At 49.7% G+C, this 17,505-nt stretch overlaps 1 protein-coding gene and 1 long non-coding RNA gene across 2 annotated transcripts; one reads left to right on the forward strand and one right to left on the reverse strand.

Moving 5' to 3' along the window:
- The first annotated feature begins 1,449 nt into the window (after positions 1-1,449).
- LOC142061851 (uncharacterized) lies at positions 1,450-16,584 on the forward strand. Its single transcript, XR_012662278.1, has 4 exons — positions 1,450-1,514; positions 14,048-14,214; positions 14,471-14,574; positions 15,033-16,584. It is a non-coding gene; the product is annotated as an uncharacterized LOC142061851 (long non-coding RNA).
- NKX2-8 (NK2 homeobox 8) lies at positions 1,452-4,784 on the reverse strand. The gene is made up of 2 exons (XM_075103393.1): positions 3,057-4,784; positions 1,452-2,023 (listed from the first exon to the last, which is right to left on the reverse strand). Exons 1-2 carry the CDS (start codon positions 3,220-3,222, stop codon positions 1,473-1,475), a joined length of 717 nt encoding a protein of 238 aa, XP_074959494.1. The 5' UTR covers positions 3,223-4,784; the 3' UTR covers positions 1,452-1,472.
- Positions 16,585-17,505: the final 921 nt, after the last annotated feature.

Genomic DNA, 17,505 nt, shown 5'->3' on the forward strand with positions numbered 1-17,505 from the left:
CCGCACATCCCAGAAGCCTGGTCCGCACTGCATCTCCCCCTTGGCACATGGCCCCCTGCCCAAGCAGAGAAGGGGAAGCAGGTGGGAGGACCGGCGTCGCTCCATCCTCCCCGACCTGCCCTCCCTGCAGCTGGGTCGGGTCCTCCCGCACGGAGGCCAGAGGCGACACCCAGCCGTCCCCGTGGAGGGGACGCAGGGCTGGGAGAGGGGCGAAGCGGTGCTGCCGCGACGGCGGCACCTCGCGGTCCCGCTCCCCGGGAGGCTCCCCGGCATGTGTAGGCAGCACGACACATCCCAGGGGCACATCTGGTCCGAATTAACTCCCTTCCAGGGAATAAAAATAAAACCAAAAAACCCAGCCCAGACAGCTTCTGCAGGTCCCTTTCCCTCGTCAGCCTTCCCTCTGCGGGCAGGTTGTCTGCAGCAGTCCCCGTGGGGTCTTCTCTCACGGATATTCCCTCCGCGTTCCTGGTCCGCGGCTCCCGTCGGAGGGATGGAGACAGCCGGTCTAGTCTATATTTCAGGCACCTGGGTTTGGCGGGGTGGGGTGTGAGTGTTTGAGGGTTTTTCCCCATTGGTCGTTGCCAGGACAATTATATGATTTCCTCCCCCCAAATCAATAAAATCAATAGTTCAATAAAATCAAAGCGTTTCAAAACATAAGTCTCTGCCCTTTAAAAGACATCACTATTTTCTCTTGGCTACCCTTCCCCAGTCGATTTTAGGAACAGATACAGACTAACGGGAAGACTGGCTTAATTCCGGACCCTGCCTTAGCGGCTCAGAGGCGGCAACGAAACTCGGCCCGCCGCAGCCCCCGGGGCCTCGGCCGGCATCGCCGCCCCAAACGAGCCGTCGGGGAGCCTCCAGAGCCGGGGGACTCCGGGCTCACGCTTCGCGTAGGAAATACCGCCAGGATTACAGGGAGATGCTTGCGGCACACTTTATCTGCCGTTTACCGGCGCACGTGGGTGAAATAAACGAACTTGAGAGTGAGATTCCCCTGGCGCGATCAAGACGAGTATTTCAGCTTTTACGGCCCAGGAGGTAATCCTACGAAAGAGCTCCTGTCGTCAAAAATACACTTCTCCGCCGGGAAATATTTTTTTGCCAAAAATCATTTTATTAGTCGCCGGAAGAATCAGCTATTTTAGAATAAACTAGGTCGCTAGGCTTATCACTGTTGTTTTTTAACAGGGAACCCCTCGAGAAGGAGCAGGAAGAGCGGAGGCTTCACGAACCCAGAGCCGCCCCGGCACCCGCGCCTCGGCTGCAGCCCCCGCGGGGGGGAGGGCGGCCCGGGCCAGCCTCCTCCCGGCCGCCCGCCGCCGCCCCGGGAGCCGCGCTCCGCCGCCCGCCCGAGGCCGGCCGCCGCCGCGCCCCGGAGCCTTCCCCCGCGCCGGGAGCCCGGGGCCGGGCGCGCCTCCCGCGCCCGTGGGATGAGTCCGGCCCTGGAGGGCGAGGCGCCGCTGTCACCAGCCCCAGGAGACGACGGCGGGGTGCGCTAAGTGCTGGTAAGCGGGGAAGACGCCGAGGGCGGCGGGGGAGGCCGGCGGGCAGGCTCGGTAGCCCGGCAGGGCCAGGGCAGCCTGGGCGCTGCAGCCCGCCAGCGCGCAGCCCAGCTTGGGGCGGGCGGCGGGCGGCGGGGGGCTGGCGGGGCAGCCGCGGCAGGGCTCCCCGTCCCGCACCAGCACCGGCACCACCACCCGCCGCAGCAGGGCGGGCGGGCGCGGCGGGGGGCTGCCGGGACCCTCGCTCCGCGCCCGCTTCATCTTGTAGCGGTGGTTTTGGAACCAGATCTTCACCTGGGTGGGGGTGAGGCTGAGCAGCCGGGCCAGCTGCTCCCGCTCCGGCGCCGAGAGGTAGCGCTGCTGCCGGAACCGCCGCTCCAGCTCCAGCGTCTGCGCCTTGGAGAAGAGCACCCGCCGCTTCTTCTTCTTCTCCTCGGCCTCCGAGCCGCGGGCGGGGAGCGACCTTTGGGTGGAGTCGGGCAAGCTCAGCTCCGGGCCGCTCTCGTCGGAAGCTGGGGACAGCGAGGGGGTTAGAGAGAGGGGGCGGCCGGGGCCGGGCCGTGGGGCAGGCAGCGAGGGGGCGGCGGGCTGTCGAGAGCCGAAATGCCTCCCGCAGGGAGAGCCCCGGCTGTTTGCCGGGCCGGATTAATCCCAACAGTCAACAAGAGATGTGGGATAACCCTCCGAATACATTAAGCCTAACCCACGGGACGGAACGGGCTTTCCCCCCGCGGGAGGGAATCCCCGCAGGGCACGGCCCGGGGGCTTGCGGACTGGCAGCGTTTGCGCTCGCTCGGTGCTAAACGCGATGTCGGGCTGCCCGGCCCCCTCGCCACTGCTTTTCTCCAGCCGCTCCGTTACCTTAATATTAAACTTATGCCGGTGGTGTTCCCGACCCATCCAAGGGAGGGACTGCCCCCGCGCACACACACAGGCACACGTTAAAGGCCGTGCATCTGCGGCAGCCTCTGCCCGTGAGGTCAGACCGCCGTGCTGCCCGGCGGGGTCTGTGAGCCGCAGCCTGCTCGCCGCCGTGGCACACGCGTGGATCTCGGCGGTGGCGCCCAGGGCGCCCGTGGGGGAGGCGAGGCACGGCGTGTGTGCTCAGCTGTCCTCCACGGTGCGTGGGGTGACATGAAACCCCTCCAGCACAAAAGGGCAGGTTTTCGTGCAACAGTGAAACGAGGGAAGGGAAAAAAAAAAAAAAAAGAGAGAAAGAGGATCCGGGAAGCGAGCTTAAACGATAAGCGCAGAGAGACGGGCGGACACAGCCTGAGATTTTGCTTCCCGCCATACGTGGGAACATGCACTGACCTACGGAAAAATAGAAATATTTTCTCTCTTAAGCTCGTGGCCGGGATGTTCCTGCTGTTTCATTGTTGCATTTCAGTAATATTCTATAATATTCCCAGCCTGGATCCCCCCGATCCTGTAGGCTACACACGCTGGCGATTCGCTTCTTCACATCTTCCCCAAAGGAAGGTGGGGAAACAAATAAAAGATAGCTGTGCGGAGATGGCGAACTCCTGTCCGTTTCATACTCACAGGGATAGTGATTTCTGTCTGTTTCTATCCACCCTCGGTACGGCGAGCCGGTGTAGTTCTCCGCTGAGTGGTGATGGTCAGAGGCTTGCTTTATGCTATTAGCATCCTGCTCTGGTAAATCCAAAATGCTCCTCACCGTAAAACTGATCCTGCCAGATGTGGCCATGGTAGGTTGTGCACACCACCCCCCCACCCCCCCTTCCAAAAAAAAAAAAAAAAGAAAATCCCAAATCTCGATCCCCCTCCCTTAAAAGCTGCGAGGAAAGGACTGCGCCCAGCTACTGGGGGATCTCCTGGCTCAAGAGGACCTTCCCTTCCATCGCCACCTAACCCCAAATATTAGTGTCGTTTACAGAGGTGTCCTGTTTATATAAACAGTCCTCCCCACTGCAAACACTGTCTGCTTTCAAACCGTCCCTGTCTATAGGATGCTAAGTACCTGAATTAGTCAAGTGCTAAAGCCCTAATGGGAGTAGGTGTAACCCCCCCTCCCGCCACCCCCATGAGAGAATAACCCGTTACCTCCCAAAGACAGCAGGAAACAGGCTTCATCATTACATATTCTGTCTGATTAGCCAAAAGTGGGGACAGATAATGGTAATTGTTAGCAGTGAATAACATCTTGGGTGGCATGTGGATGACCAACAACCACCCCCCTCCATCCGCCACCAAAGCCACCAGGGTCCCTTCTATCCGCAGACAAAGTGAATCCTCCCAGGACATCCGCAGAGCCTGCCGAGAGCCCCCTCCCTGCTTCTCCCGCTTTATTTCCCCCCTCTCCCCTCTCTCTTTAAACCTGGAAGGAATTTAAGGCGTTATTTGTTTTATTTCCCCGGGCTGTTTGCCGTGCTACCTCCAGTCGTCCCGCAGGTCATTGGCAGGTTTCCTACCCTCAACGGGGGATTTTTCACACCTCGGCCGAGCTCTCGGCGGGGAAGGCTGGCGGATGTGTGCGTTGCGGGGACGGGGTCTCCGGGGTTGGGGGTTTTGACTCTCCCGAGCACGGTGGGGGGAAGGCGCACCTTTCTGTCGGCGTGCGCTTGGCTGGGGAAGCGCACCGAGCCCGACGCCCTCCGTCCAGAGGCCAGAGTCGGGCGGCGGGGTAGGCGAGATTTTTTTTTTTTTAGCACCATTTTGCCTTGTCGGAACCCAGGGAATATCCCCTCGGGCGATATGTGTGAGCGGCCGAAATGATTGCAGGTGGGTGAGAGGGAGAAAAGATCAAACACGGCGCGTTTGTTTACCCGCGCGTCTCCCGCTCCCGCCGAGCGCCGCTTCAATCGGCCGAAAGCAGCAGCGAACAGCCCCGGGCCGCCGGGAGCAGGGCTGGGGGCGTCGGCTGGGCACGGCCCCGGGCGGCCCCGCCGCCCCTTCGGCGGAAGGCCCCGTGCCGCCGCGAAGCTGCGGTCGGGCTTTGACCAGCCTCGATGGCCGCCGAGGACTTATAAAAAAATATGATATAGAAATAAGAAGCCTGATGAGGCCTTCAAATGCAAAACTGCAGTGGCCGGTCCTCAGCCGCAGGGCGGGGGCAGAAGTGAACGATGAGCGCGATTAGCCGGTTTTCACGCGGATCGCGCAGCGTGGGCCAAGCCGCGGGGGGCGCGGCGGGCGGGACACGCTCCCCGTCGGGACACGCCGCAGCGCCCGTCCTCGTCGCTTCCCGCCGGGTTCGCGGGAGGGACCCGGCGCCCGTCTGGAAAACCAGCGGTAGGCGAGGCCGGCTGGACGGAGGGAAGCTTGGAGGGCGGGAGACCCCTCACCTCCCCCGAGGTTCGCTTTCCCTGGAACGTCGGCCAAGACTCACACAGCACGGCCCCCCGCGCAAACGGCGTGGGAGCGTTTGGCGAGGCACTGCGCGCCTGGAAATACAAACTCCGGTACGCACGGAGATACCCTTCCAGCCGGCCGCTTTGTTGGTTCAAATTTCCCTGTCCAAACAGACATCTATAAGCTATTGTGTATAGATTATATTTATCCGTCCCTGCTCTCGCCCCAGGCCCCGCTCGCCGCCTGCCCCCCGCCTCCCCGCCCTGCTCGGGGTGCCGCTTCTGGAAGCAGCTCCACTTCACGGGGAAAATGTCAATAAGAGCAATAACGACAAGGGATAGGCGAGATTTATATCGGCGAGATTTGTGGGCGAGATGAAGGGGGCACAAGGCTCCATTTGGCCAACTTCCCGCATATTTCTTCGGGACTGGACAGGCTCCATATAAACGATTCCCAGGCCGTGATTACTGCCGCCACCTATCAAGCGTGCCTGGTGACAGTAGTTATCTTCCCCGCTCCAAGCACGGCCTCCCAGCCGTCCTGGGTGGTCGGAGCGAGGGGAGCACAAATACATGCCAACTGCTAGGCCGTGAACAAAAGGGAAATGTAGCCCTATGTCCCGGACCTGTTGGAAGCATTTGTTCCAGTCAAGATTTTGCATTTGTTCAGATCTCGAATAATAGGTGATTGACGCCTTCCCACAATGTGCTTTAACTCTCCGGGATAAATCGGAGCTTGTTCCTTGTTGTCATGGTTTTCAATAGGGTTCAATGGGATTGAACCACTATCGACTCTGCTTTACGTCTCCGGCAGCCCCGTCCATACAAATTTATTAGTTATGTCTTTTTAAATGTGATTAAATTGAAACGACGTGGCCGTCCTCGGCGGAGCGGCTCCTCCCGCGGCCGCCCTGGTCCCCTCCCGGCCCCCCCCCGCCCCCGGCCGCCCGTGTCACCGCCGGGGCAGCCGCGGTGGGCGCCGGCCCGGCCCCCCCGCCCCGGCCCAGCCCGGCCCGGCCCGCCAGATACGGCTCGCTCACCTGCCCGGCCCCCGCGCCCCGCTGCTGCCCCCCGCTCCCGGGCGCCCCGGGTATAAAAGGAGGCCGAGAAGTGCTTATTAATATCTCAACCCTGCAGGCAAACATTTGCTGAATGCCTGGGCTGGAGCGGAGTTTAGGGGGGGCGGCCAGGGAGGGCGGGGGGCGGCGTGCAGAGAGCCATAAACTTGTACAGTATCCGAGGTGGCTCTTACGAGGATTTGCCAAGGACACTCTAACGAAAGTGCAAAAACTTTGCAAGGAAAAAAGTCAGGATGAGAGAGAGTCTACTTCAGTGACCTCTCTTAGCCTTTTAATCTATTTAACATCCTAAGCCCACACTGATGTGTAGAAATAAGTAAATGGTACTCTTCAAGCCTTAAGAGCTCTTCAGCATCAAATATTTGCACTTACTCTTAGAGTTTTTCTTAAATAGCGCAAGACGCATTCTCCTTGGACGAGCCGAGCTGTCTAAATATACCTACGCATTGTTATCTGCGGGAAATAGTTCGCTTCAAAGGGAGAACGTAATAACCTGAAATGTTTCATCTCTTGTTTTGCTTGGGACCGACTTGGATACTTTTCAGCTCCTGCTGCCCGGCCTCATTTCGGGGTTTGCCGCTTCACGTCTCGCCCCCTCCCGCGTCCCTCGGGCGTTGGGGCGGGGAAGAGCCGTCCCCTCTCGGACCCCTGGACCCCCGGTGACCGAGGGGTAGGCTCGCCGCTCGCCCCTCTGCAAAGGCCGCCCTCCCGCCCCGCCGTGCCCCCGGCCAGCGAGTGCCCGGTAGCCCCGGGGCGCCACCGAGAGCCGCCTCTTCCCCAACGGCACCCGCGGGGATGAGACGGGGCAGGCATTTCTCCGGGGACGCTGCGCGTACGGGGCAGCACCCACGCGTGTGCCCCACCCGCAGAGGCGGTGGGGACCGCAGGGCGATCCTGTAGCGGTGACTCCCCGCCCCACGGCGAGCCCGACTCCGTGGGCCCCCGGGGTGAGACCATGCCCGTCCCCGTGGGCCCGAAGGGGACGGCTGCGTGTGCCCGGCGCCCCGTCCCTCCAGTTAAATCCCCAGAGCTACTTCGGGGTCCCCAGCACGTTTAAATGAATTTTCTCGCCTCCCAGGGGGTAAAGGAAAAAAAATGTAAATAAAGAATGTTTGTTTGTTTCCACTCGCCGACGACCGTGTTTCATTGAGGCTCATGTGAACCAGGGGAAACCGGTCGTGTCCCCCGCAGCGGCCGGGCCGAGCGAAGCCGGCCCGCTGTGGCCGCAGCCCTCCGTGGGGATGCGTGGCCGCGGCCCCCCTGCCACCCGCGGCCACCTGCGGAGGTAACCCTGCAGCCCGGCAGGCTGGGGGGCTTTGAGGGAACCGTGGGGCTTCCAGCCTGAGATGTGGCCCGGCCCTTTTGGGATATCCCAAAATACGCTGGGGGCTCTGGGTCGGACCGTCCCGTCAGGGCTCCTGCTGCACTCTTGCCCTGCCTCCCCCACCGCCCCCGCCGGGGAAGGCTGGGCTGTTAAAAACACCTCCGACCACCTGAGGAAATAGCAGCTTTTTAGGTAACTTCCCCCCCTCCCCCCCTTCTGCATGGGTTCATTTATTGTGCTCAGTGGAGGATTGCAAAGCAGATTGACCAAATCGATGTATGTGGGATGCAGAAATCGAGCATATTCCTGAAATAGTTGATTGTGTCTACACGTCGAGAGAGGAAGAGAGGGAAAAAAAATATTTACATCAATGCAAGTGGCCGCCTGGCTCTGGTTGATGTAGTCCCGGCTTATAGGGAGGAACTCCCCATCGCGCTGAGCCAGAGGAGCGGGGGCAGCGCCAACAGCCGGGAGAAGCCCTCTTGCTGGGAGGCTTCCAGGCCGTGCAGCGGGCTGGATATGTTTGCGGTGTGAGGTTAAATCCCGGGGATAAAAGCCACCGAGACAACACACCTCGCCAGGCTCACACCCACGGGTCGGCTGATGACCGGGAACCGAGGCACGGAAAATGAGTGACTGTGCAAACATCACAGAAAAGCCTGTGCTGTCAAATGAACCCCTGACGAAGAGCTTCCTTTCTCTGGAATACTGGATTTTAACAATTTAATCTGTATAACAACTACCTGCGAGGGGGTTAAACTCAGTACATTGACTTTACTGAAAAGAAAACCTGACCCACAGAATTCAATGTGAATTTTAGAATTTATTTTAAAACAGGCAAGATTCCACCTTTCTATAAAAGCAAATAATGCTCTACTTCATTTTCCAATGATGAACACTTCCATAACTTTACACCCTTTCCTTCATCATCTCCTAAAAATAGTATCTTTCCCTCTCAAAAACTAACCAGCTTTGGATTTTGAATTTTGCTATAAGCTCTTCTTTGTCTTTTTGCTTTGCAACTGACATTCACTATGGTACATTTTCTAATTAGGGCAATATTGTAGAAGGGGTGGAATATTCTTTATAGAAAGACTTGGTTTCTATATATTTCTGTATGTTGTATTTGTCTCTCCCCATAGAATATTGTAATTTGCTCTTCTCAATTCCTAAAGCTTCCTAACAATCTACATCTTTTTCTGCAGTGCCTTTATATCTTCTTTTCAAGACTAAATACTTACCTACATCAACTTGAACCTATTAAAATCCTCAGCAAACTTAAACTAAACTTCTTTCTTTCATGCCCAGTTTTGAAGACTCTTATTCTCTGGTGCGCTAACTTCCATCCCACCCAAATCACAACTTCCTCTGCTATCAGTCGTCTTTTGGTTTTACAGAGCTCATTAATTAAAAATAAATATTAATTATTAAATCTGATACGTGCAAAACATGCTATCCAAGGCTTACTCTTTCCCTGGAACCCTCAATTTTCTAGTCTGCATTTAAACAAGAGACTTTACTCCTTGGAACAGGGATTACCCACAGCGGTGGAGGATTCAGGATTGAGCTTTTCATTTGCTCTGTGTGATCATCCTGCAGGAATTATTTTGCAAATTGACCGCAAGCAAAGCAACAAGAGACAAGCCCCCCCTGCTCTCTAAGTTTGTTTGGGACGAGCTTGTGTAGGGCTGAACTGGCGTGGACACGAGCGGGGCTGCCCAGCTGCCTGGGCTTTCCTTCCCTTGGGCTCCTGGGGGCTCAGATCTCAGGAGAGGCTGAAGGGATGGGGCTTCTGCTTCCCTGTCAGCACACTCCCCTTGCGCAAGCGGGGAAGGGCCACTGGGGTTACCTGGGCCATGAAACTGCAGTAGTTGCTCTGTTAGCAGCTGGCTGGAGTACAGGCTGTACCTACCACCACCGCAGTGTCATTCCCCTCCTTGCCCCATTTTCATCCCACACTCTCAGCCTGTATGGCATGTACAGGGGACAGCAGCAGGTTCCAGCCAAAGGGCAAAGCATACCTAGGACAGGGCATACTCTCGGGCCCAGATTCACCTGCTGTAGCTGAAGTGTGGGGCCCCTTCCCCTCCCCGTTATAACACATCTGTGCAAGATGTGCAGGCTCCAGGGTATACGTGGTATGTCCGGAGCCCAGAAGGCAGACAGTAGGACCAATGACCTTGAAAGTAGCTGCTCTCAGCACCAAATATTTATGCATCTAAGCACCCTTCACTTCAGTGGGAATTAGGTGTCTAAAGACCCTTGAAAGTCTGGCCCCAAAACCGAAGCAGGTGGTGCTAGGAAAATGGAGTGAACAGTAAGACAAAAGTAAAGTCTTTAAGTAGTTGTCTGGAAACTGCAATAGAAGACAGGAGTGTCCCTGAGGGAAGCTGTCCTGTTCACCAACATCATTGCCTTTAACAGGCCTTCACAAAGACAAAAGGTGTTTTGTGCTTTGGACAGGTTACAAGGCTATATATTGGATTTCAATGTATAATTCTTTGTCTTGCAGTCTAAGATATCAATCATCAAATCCTGATAAATATCCTCTATTAGTTAAATTCTATTGAATTTTGATGCATAACTTCTATTAGAATAAAATTGGCAGCCAAAATTGCAGACTTTTAAAATGTCCTTTTGGTATTTTCATAAGGCATTATTTTCTTCCAGTGTGACATGCCAAGTCACCAAGAGGCAGCAGTGCTTTAGCTAGGTAAACACCGGCTGACCGGCCATCACGTACGCTGACTGGTGAGCAGGCAGCTGCCAAGCCAAATATTTGTTTCCCGTTAGTGAGCCAGTAAGTTGGGCTTTTTCTCGATTCACAAACCTCCTGTGATCATAATTGGTTTTGAGACTTCTGACCATCTATCAAATTTGGTTGAGGCTTTTTCTTTGCAGATGGCAGGCAGAAAGTAAGATCGTGTGAGCCTTGAACTTTGAGAAATCAGGCTTAAAAGGCATCTGTAGCTCCCAACTGAAAATGTTAAGGAAAAGGTGTCTCATGGCTGTTTCCAGAACTGAAGGATTTGTCCCTGATACTGCAGGTAAAAAGATATGAGCACAAAAAAAAAATTTTTAAATTGCAGTCCATAGTTTCTTGCCACTCGGGCTGAATTCTCCTTTCATTTACACACTGTTGACTACAGCTGCCTTTAAAATGTTGAGTAAAGTAACTGCAGATTTCAAAAGCATTCAGCTGGGTGAAGCAGTGTTGGCTCTGGCATGCCACAAAATGAGTGACAGAGGGGCTTTGGCTGTACAAGTTACCACGAGAGAGTATACAGGGGAAAGAGCCACTTCCAGTCTGTAGCAATAAAATTGGCTTTTATGTTTGGCTGTACATGGGCCAAAGCCAAATATCCCCATTTCCACAGGTAATTAAAAATTTGCATCTGAATTTTTCAGCTTTGCTCTGACTTGATACTGAGCTGCTTTTTTTTCTCCTGCAAATGCATGTTGTAAAGAGGGCTGTTCCAGGTTTGTGCAGCAAGAAGCTATAGTGTATTTTCATATACAACAAACCTCCAAACGAAGAAGCAGCAAACTACATGCATCTAACTTTTTGTCTTTTGTACATGAAAGTGCATACACACACTTCAGATGCTCATTACTTAACATAATAATGGTCTTTAAACCTTGCAGTAGATGATTCATCTTCTTTTCTTCCTTGGTGTCTGTGTCCGCAGCTCTCTTCTGGTTTTCTTCCCTTCTCTCAACCCATGATTAAGCTTTTTTTGCCCTCATTTTTCCCTCTCCACAGTTTCCATTTTAAGGCTTATTTGCAGTCATTTTTCTGACAGTAACATCAAGTGCTGAACATGCTCTACTATCAGGGGTTGCATTAAGAAGCCAGGAGAATATGTGGTAATGTCTCAATCCTGCTGCAGTTTCTTAAATGCCATTAATAACCAAAACTGAAGATCAAAGCTTTGAAAGGTCCCCAAGCAATCCCAGACTGGAATATTTGATTATGAGACAATAGCTGAAAGTGTGGTTTCAGATATGACTTGTTTTAAGCTTGTGATCAGAGAGTCTGGTAAAGTCACTGGGCCTCATTCCACTCTCATATTATACATTTGCAGCCCCAAAGGACAACAAGGACTCCAATGAGGCAGATACAGTTTGGGTCAGATGTAGAAATGTAGTCATTTATTTGAAACAGGTGAAAATCAGTTTACGCAGCTACTTTTACATATAGTGAGAATATAAATGTGTCCCCAAGTTATTTTCTCAAAGGTTCTTTTTTTTGCACAGGAATTGTTAAAGTCCAACTTTAGTACAATGGCAACGTGGTCTGAAGGAGCATGTGTTAGATGAGAATGGAGGAAGATCTGAAACCTAATTTTGTTTCCGCCACTTTCATCCCACACGGCTTCACTTCCTCAATCTACTTCCTTGCCCATAAAATAGAGTTAGATTCTATCAAATCAGCTATCTCATACAACTGGTGTGGTTGGTACATGGTGTGAGTATCCATATAGCACATTAACCATATAAAATGCTGTCAAAAATTCCAAATAAGCATTCCTATGAGATTGTGGGGACAGGTATTTCATGAAAGCATTTGTGCTTTGTTCTGGACTTGTGCGTGTGCTGTGCTTTTTTTCACTGAAGCTACTTAAATGGCCACAGTTCTTAAGGCAGAGGAGTTATGAATCATGTGTGGAAACAGCTGCCACAAGAACATTTCAAAAGAAAAGTTATTTGGGGCTTTTACTCACCTGCAGACCCAGTGACATCGTATTAAGTAACGGCTCCCAAAATGTGTCTGCTGAAGCTCCCATAAAAAATCCAGGAGCTTTTATCATAAAGATTTAAGCCATGCAGTAACACTGTTAAAAAAGGAAAGAGTAATCTTTACTGACGGGCAGCAATTAACAATGTAGGAAAATCCAATTTCCTTTCATGCCACTTCAGTCCCACTTGTCGGTGCGCTCCTCTCCCGGCACAGCTCCACGCCAGTGCTCAGCTGCTGAGCGCACGACCTGCTGCCTTGTGAGAAGTTAATGTTTATGACTACTCACAGACATACTTTCGGTTGCTGGGGTTTTTTTTTGTTTCTTTGTTTGTTTGTTTGTTTGTTTGTTTTTGTTTTTGTTTTTTACTTTGAGCAGGCTTGTGCGGTGATTCAGAGTCATGTACTCCCCCTGAGGTTACTGTGGGCAGGGGCAGTGTGCGCTGGAGAGCCATTTGAATCCCTGCGGATGCAGAAGCAGGGCAGAGTCTGTCTGCCTCTTGTCCTACAAAAACAGCCAGCAAATCCCCCAGCAGGCTTGTCAGAGAAGGAGCTGGCTGAGGCATCACACAAATCCTGAACACACAGGCTCAGTGAAAAAGGGAGGACAGAAAGCCAAGGGGCTGGAAAAACACACAATAACTGATAGTGAATAAATGACTGCTGACCCTCCCCATCTCTGCCCTCCTTTTCAAGCTGATCCCAGAGTAAGGTCGTACATCAGCTGTTTTCTTTAGGGGTCTTTAGTCAACTCCACACATACAGTTTTAAACTCAGCTGAATCATCTTCTAACATCACTGCTGATGGATTGTGTGCTGGCATGCTTCCTAAATTAAAAATTTTGGAATTAATAACTCTAGCCTCTTTTCTATGATAACCTCTCAGCTTTTTGCAGGACAAATACTGACTGCTTTAGATACCTAGTGGTCAGTTCTGTTAGAGTCAGAGCAGTTTACTTTTTGGGTACTGCAGCTAAGTGAGAGCTCTTACTGAAATTCTCAAAGTTATGATATTCCCAAAATCAGGCTTGGGAGTATCCCTTCCTGCCTCTGGTCATGGGCATTGGATTAATATAAAAAACAGTTCCAAGATTTTCTCCCTCATATTGCAGTGCTTAAGCCTACTGACAGGAAGGAAGAACAGTGGATGATTAATTTTAAAACAAAACATTCCCTCCAGCCCTCTGCAGCTAAATGGAAGCTGTGGTGACTGAGGCATTTATGGAGAATATTTCAAAGTGAGATATATTTATCCCATGACAACACTCTATTACCATGATATTTTGTGGCATACCTTTAATAATGAGTAACCTTTGTGTAATAGTTTTCATATGATGGAATTTGTTACATCAGTGAAACAAAGCTACTTTAGTATTTCTGGAACACACACATTCAAATTTTTCTTCTTTTTTTCCCTTTTTTTTAACCATATGCTTTCTTTCCCCGTTCCTCATCCAGTCAGCAAAAACATCCATTGATTAACAATACAGTTAAATTCCAGCTCACATAATCATCTGTATTATGCCCGACATCAAACAGATTTATAGAACTTAAAGTAGTGATTAATAATAATGGCTTTAGAAGGCCGACTTCTTTAGTGAATTCTGATCTGTTGCATTGATTTAGTAGGCATTTAAGGTTAAATAGTCAGCATAAGATCGCACAATCCATGTTTAATTTGATAAATGCTTTATGTTTCTTTACAGCAGCAGCTGGTTTATTTTATGTATTTAATCAAAGAAGTGCTTTGTAAAGATACTCTGTGCTCTGGTCCATGGTAAATGTTTTCTTTAGAGTAGGAGAAAGTTCGGCTGTGCTCACATAGTTATATTATGCATGCTATCCTGCTATACCGTGGGGGCGAATTACATTTGCAAACAGAAAATAAAAATGGAATGACAGAGGGGAAAAAGAAAACACTTTTTTTAGTGCCTTGTCTCACAGACACATCTCAAAACACTAAAGAGGAATGACTGAAAAAAAAATGGTATTAGCAATGATTCCTCAGAAATCCCAGTGGTTTGCATCCAGCTAACGGCCAACAAGCGTAACTATGTCTTGTGTTTTGACTTTAACCGCAGGGAAGGTAGCAGCACTGGTACTGTCAGGAGGCAGCGGGGCCACGTGCACAATGGCTGAAAGAACGACCACCCAAAGTGATGCATTTCAGTATTGAAGATGCACAGAGACCTGTATCAGTTGACCTCAGTCTGTGACCAGCGGAGTAAAGAGTCACTAACTCAGAAAGGTAACTTGGGCTCTGCTTTTCAATGGCTTTGTAAATCCGCATAAGCACCTTATAACGAATGCAAAACTCAGTAACCAAGTGCAACTGAGATGGGATTGGGAGGGTGTGGGGGTTCCTCAGCTCTAACAGCACGCAGAGTCCCAGCTGCTCTTTTTGTACAGTACTCTGAAATGCCACACAGCAAACAAGCTAGACTGCTAGGAAGTATTGCAGTGCTCAGTTTAAAAGTGTGTATGTGCATCTTCTGATTGCTTAGGTACCAAAATCAGGAGCCTCAGAATCTGCCATCAGGAGTCTTGAAATGGAGACGGAAAAACAGGGCAGGTCTCATTTGTAGAGTGGCAGCAAGACAGTAAGAAGGTGCATTTCAACACCCACAAAATCAGAGCTTAAGCTTCCCTGAACCTACAAAGATTTTTTGTGCCCCTGGGTGCTCCCAGGCTACATTTCACACTCTAAATAAGTATTCGGCTTGGGATGCAGAGGAAAGATACTGCTTCACTTAAATAATGTTGCAGTTTATTGTGTTTTTTGATTCTCAGAGGTTTTTAATTTGTTTGGATGTGACAGCTGTACTGCAGCTGCAGGCAGAATATTCTCTGTCTTTCTTTAGTGTCAACAGCAACATTTTTAGAAATTTCCTGTACTGCCTTGTTTGGCTCTTTTATTTCTTCCAGCTTTTATTTTATGTAATTAATCTTTGTATGCAGAGTGCTTAAGCTTGTGTTCCTCCTGCCTCGTTTTTGATCCTCGTCTGCTGTTTGGTGTTTCAGTTCTGCAGTAACCACTACAGCAACATTTTCCTTTTCCTCTTCCAGATCCAGAAACTCAGGCTCCAGGATTCGCCTATGACTAGCATGTGAAATGCGTGTTACATTTTGGGTACCACACCTAATGAAGGGGGGCCTGGCTCAGTGCATCTTCACGTTATTCTTCTGCATCTCCAATCCAATTATTTGAGTTACATTAGCTGTAAAACATAGTAGTGCAACACACAGTCAGATCCTGGATTTTTAGTCCATTGTGAAGATGTAACACTCACTGGTCAGCATGATCTCTAATAGATTCTATTAGCATAAGATAATTGCATTTATGCAAGGCATCTATGCCAACTCAAACACACCAAAATCAATATTGACTAATAAGCTCTCAATAATCTTTTAAATAAACTCAGTGTCCTCTTTTCAAAACAAAACAAACCCCCCCAGCTGAAACAATAAGAGATAAAATAAAATACAGGTAGACCTATGAAAGCCAGTGAGTATTGAGATTTTTTTTACATAAAGCCAGATTCAGAGTGCTTGTGTATATCTCTATAGCCCCATTGACTTAGTGGAACTACCTTGATTTAAACCAGTTAAGTTGCTGGCTCTAGCTATTTTATTCCCTTCTTTATTGCCTTGTCATGCCAGGTTTACAGAACAGACAGGAGAAATGAAGGCTTGCAACACTTGAAAATGAGCTGAAATTTTGCAGTGCTGGTTAAGTGTTTAACTGCTCGTCAAGGTTAACAATGTGTTTAGTGTGCACACATGAGGGAAATCTTAAACAAGTGGATTTACAGAAACAAGCCTTTGCTAGATTGAGAGTATAAAGGTCTATAGCTACAAGTTGGAAGATAATTGCTTGAAAATATTGCTATAAAAATAAACCATAAACCTCCATGACCAGCTTCAAATAATATCTTGGGAACAGGCTGCATGCCAAGAAACAGCAGGGAACATAAGAGCTAACGCTCACTCTTCTGCGTCCAGCAGCACTCCAGCATGGACTGTCCACTCCCAGCCCAGCTGGATGCCCAAGTCAGGCTCACCTGGCCAGAAAATTGCATCGCACAAATGGCAATAACAGAGACGAGAATCAGACACTACAGCATCCGCACTCTACAGCACCTTAGAGGAAGAACTTTGCTAAATAGAGTTCCCACCCTTAGTACAGAAAACTCCCTTGATCCTTTTTCAAATTTTTTTCTTTTTTTCTTCTTCCCTTCAGTGTCATATATAACTCTTCCATGGCACAACAGCTGGCACACAGCGCCAGGTTACAGCTCCTGTAGTCCGCAATAATATGGGTCCATAAACTTTTATTGAAAAAATCTGCCTTGTTTGTCCATTCCTACAGAGCTGTTTAAAGATACACTTGTCACTAAAAAGGTATAAATACGCTTGAGCTGGTAAAGGCATAGTTTGTATTGGCATTTTGGGCATCAAACAGGGAATTACAACATACTAAAGTCTGCAGTCTGGCCACAGCCTGTAGGAGTTTACCTCTGGAGTGTATTGGCAGTAGGTTATGTCCTTCAGCATTGGAAAGAATAGTGCCAGAGCTTCTGCTTTTTTTCTTACCATCTTTTTGGCCTTTCAAAATTTCTTGCCATCCCTTTTCTCCTAGGAAGGTGTAAACAGCAAGTAAGCAGCATGGTTTCTGTGCCTGTACGTTTGAAAGTCTCTTCCTCTCCAGCTTTTTGCCTGGGACATAATCTGAGATATATTTTAGCCTATTAAAGAAGAATTACTATAATTAGCATTCAGCAACAATATTTTAGAGGTGTTATACAGTTCAAAAAATATATTTACATCAGAAACAATGTATTACCCTCACTGTAATCTTTGTTTAAGGTCACTACACAAGCAAATATTTTCAAGTATTTTCAACATGTTGGTTTTTTTCCAAATATAATACAAAAAGACATGCTATAATGTTGCTCTTAATCATGAGCTAATTACAATCCTGTTGTAATAGGCAACCTGGCTTCTAAGGTCCTTTCAGGAAATGATATCCTGCATACAAAAGCTAGATATGAACCTTTTTTGAAAGCTGAACTTTTATGTTAATATAATATCAAGACTTGGGGATTTACAGGAAAAAATCAAATTACTATAAATCTGTGAGACTCACTAGCCCTGCAAAGGCCTTATTCCTTTGCTCTGACAATATAAAATGCCTTTCCAGGGCATCTGCGTTGTGTTTGTATCCACTTTAACATCCTTTGATATTTATTGGTAAAGTGAGGCCCTTAGTTTAAATAACAATTTGCACTTCTATCTTTTACAGTAGTGTAGTACCACATTCCAGCCTTGAAGAATGAACGTTGTTCAGGGGGCTCATGTTATAAGGTAGTGGAGAATCACAAATATTGGTTAAGCCCTAAATGCCATGAAAGACAGTGATTTTTAATGGGAATCTGTGGTTTTAGGAAGGAAGAGGTTGGCTGAGGTCTTCCTGCAACTTGGCCATTTGATCCTGTTCAGAAAGATAGAAAGACCACCTGCGATGACAGGAGATTTTAAG

Source organism: Phalacrocorax aristotelis, chromosome 9 (genome assembly GCF_949628215.1).
Source record: "Phalacrocorax aristotelis chromosome 9, bGulAri2.1, whole genome shotgun sequence".
Lineage (NCBI taxonomy): Eukaryota > Metazoa > Chordata > Aves > Suliformes > Phalacrocoracidae > Phalacrocorax > Phalacrocorax aristotelis.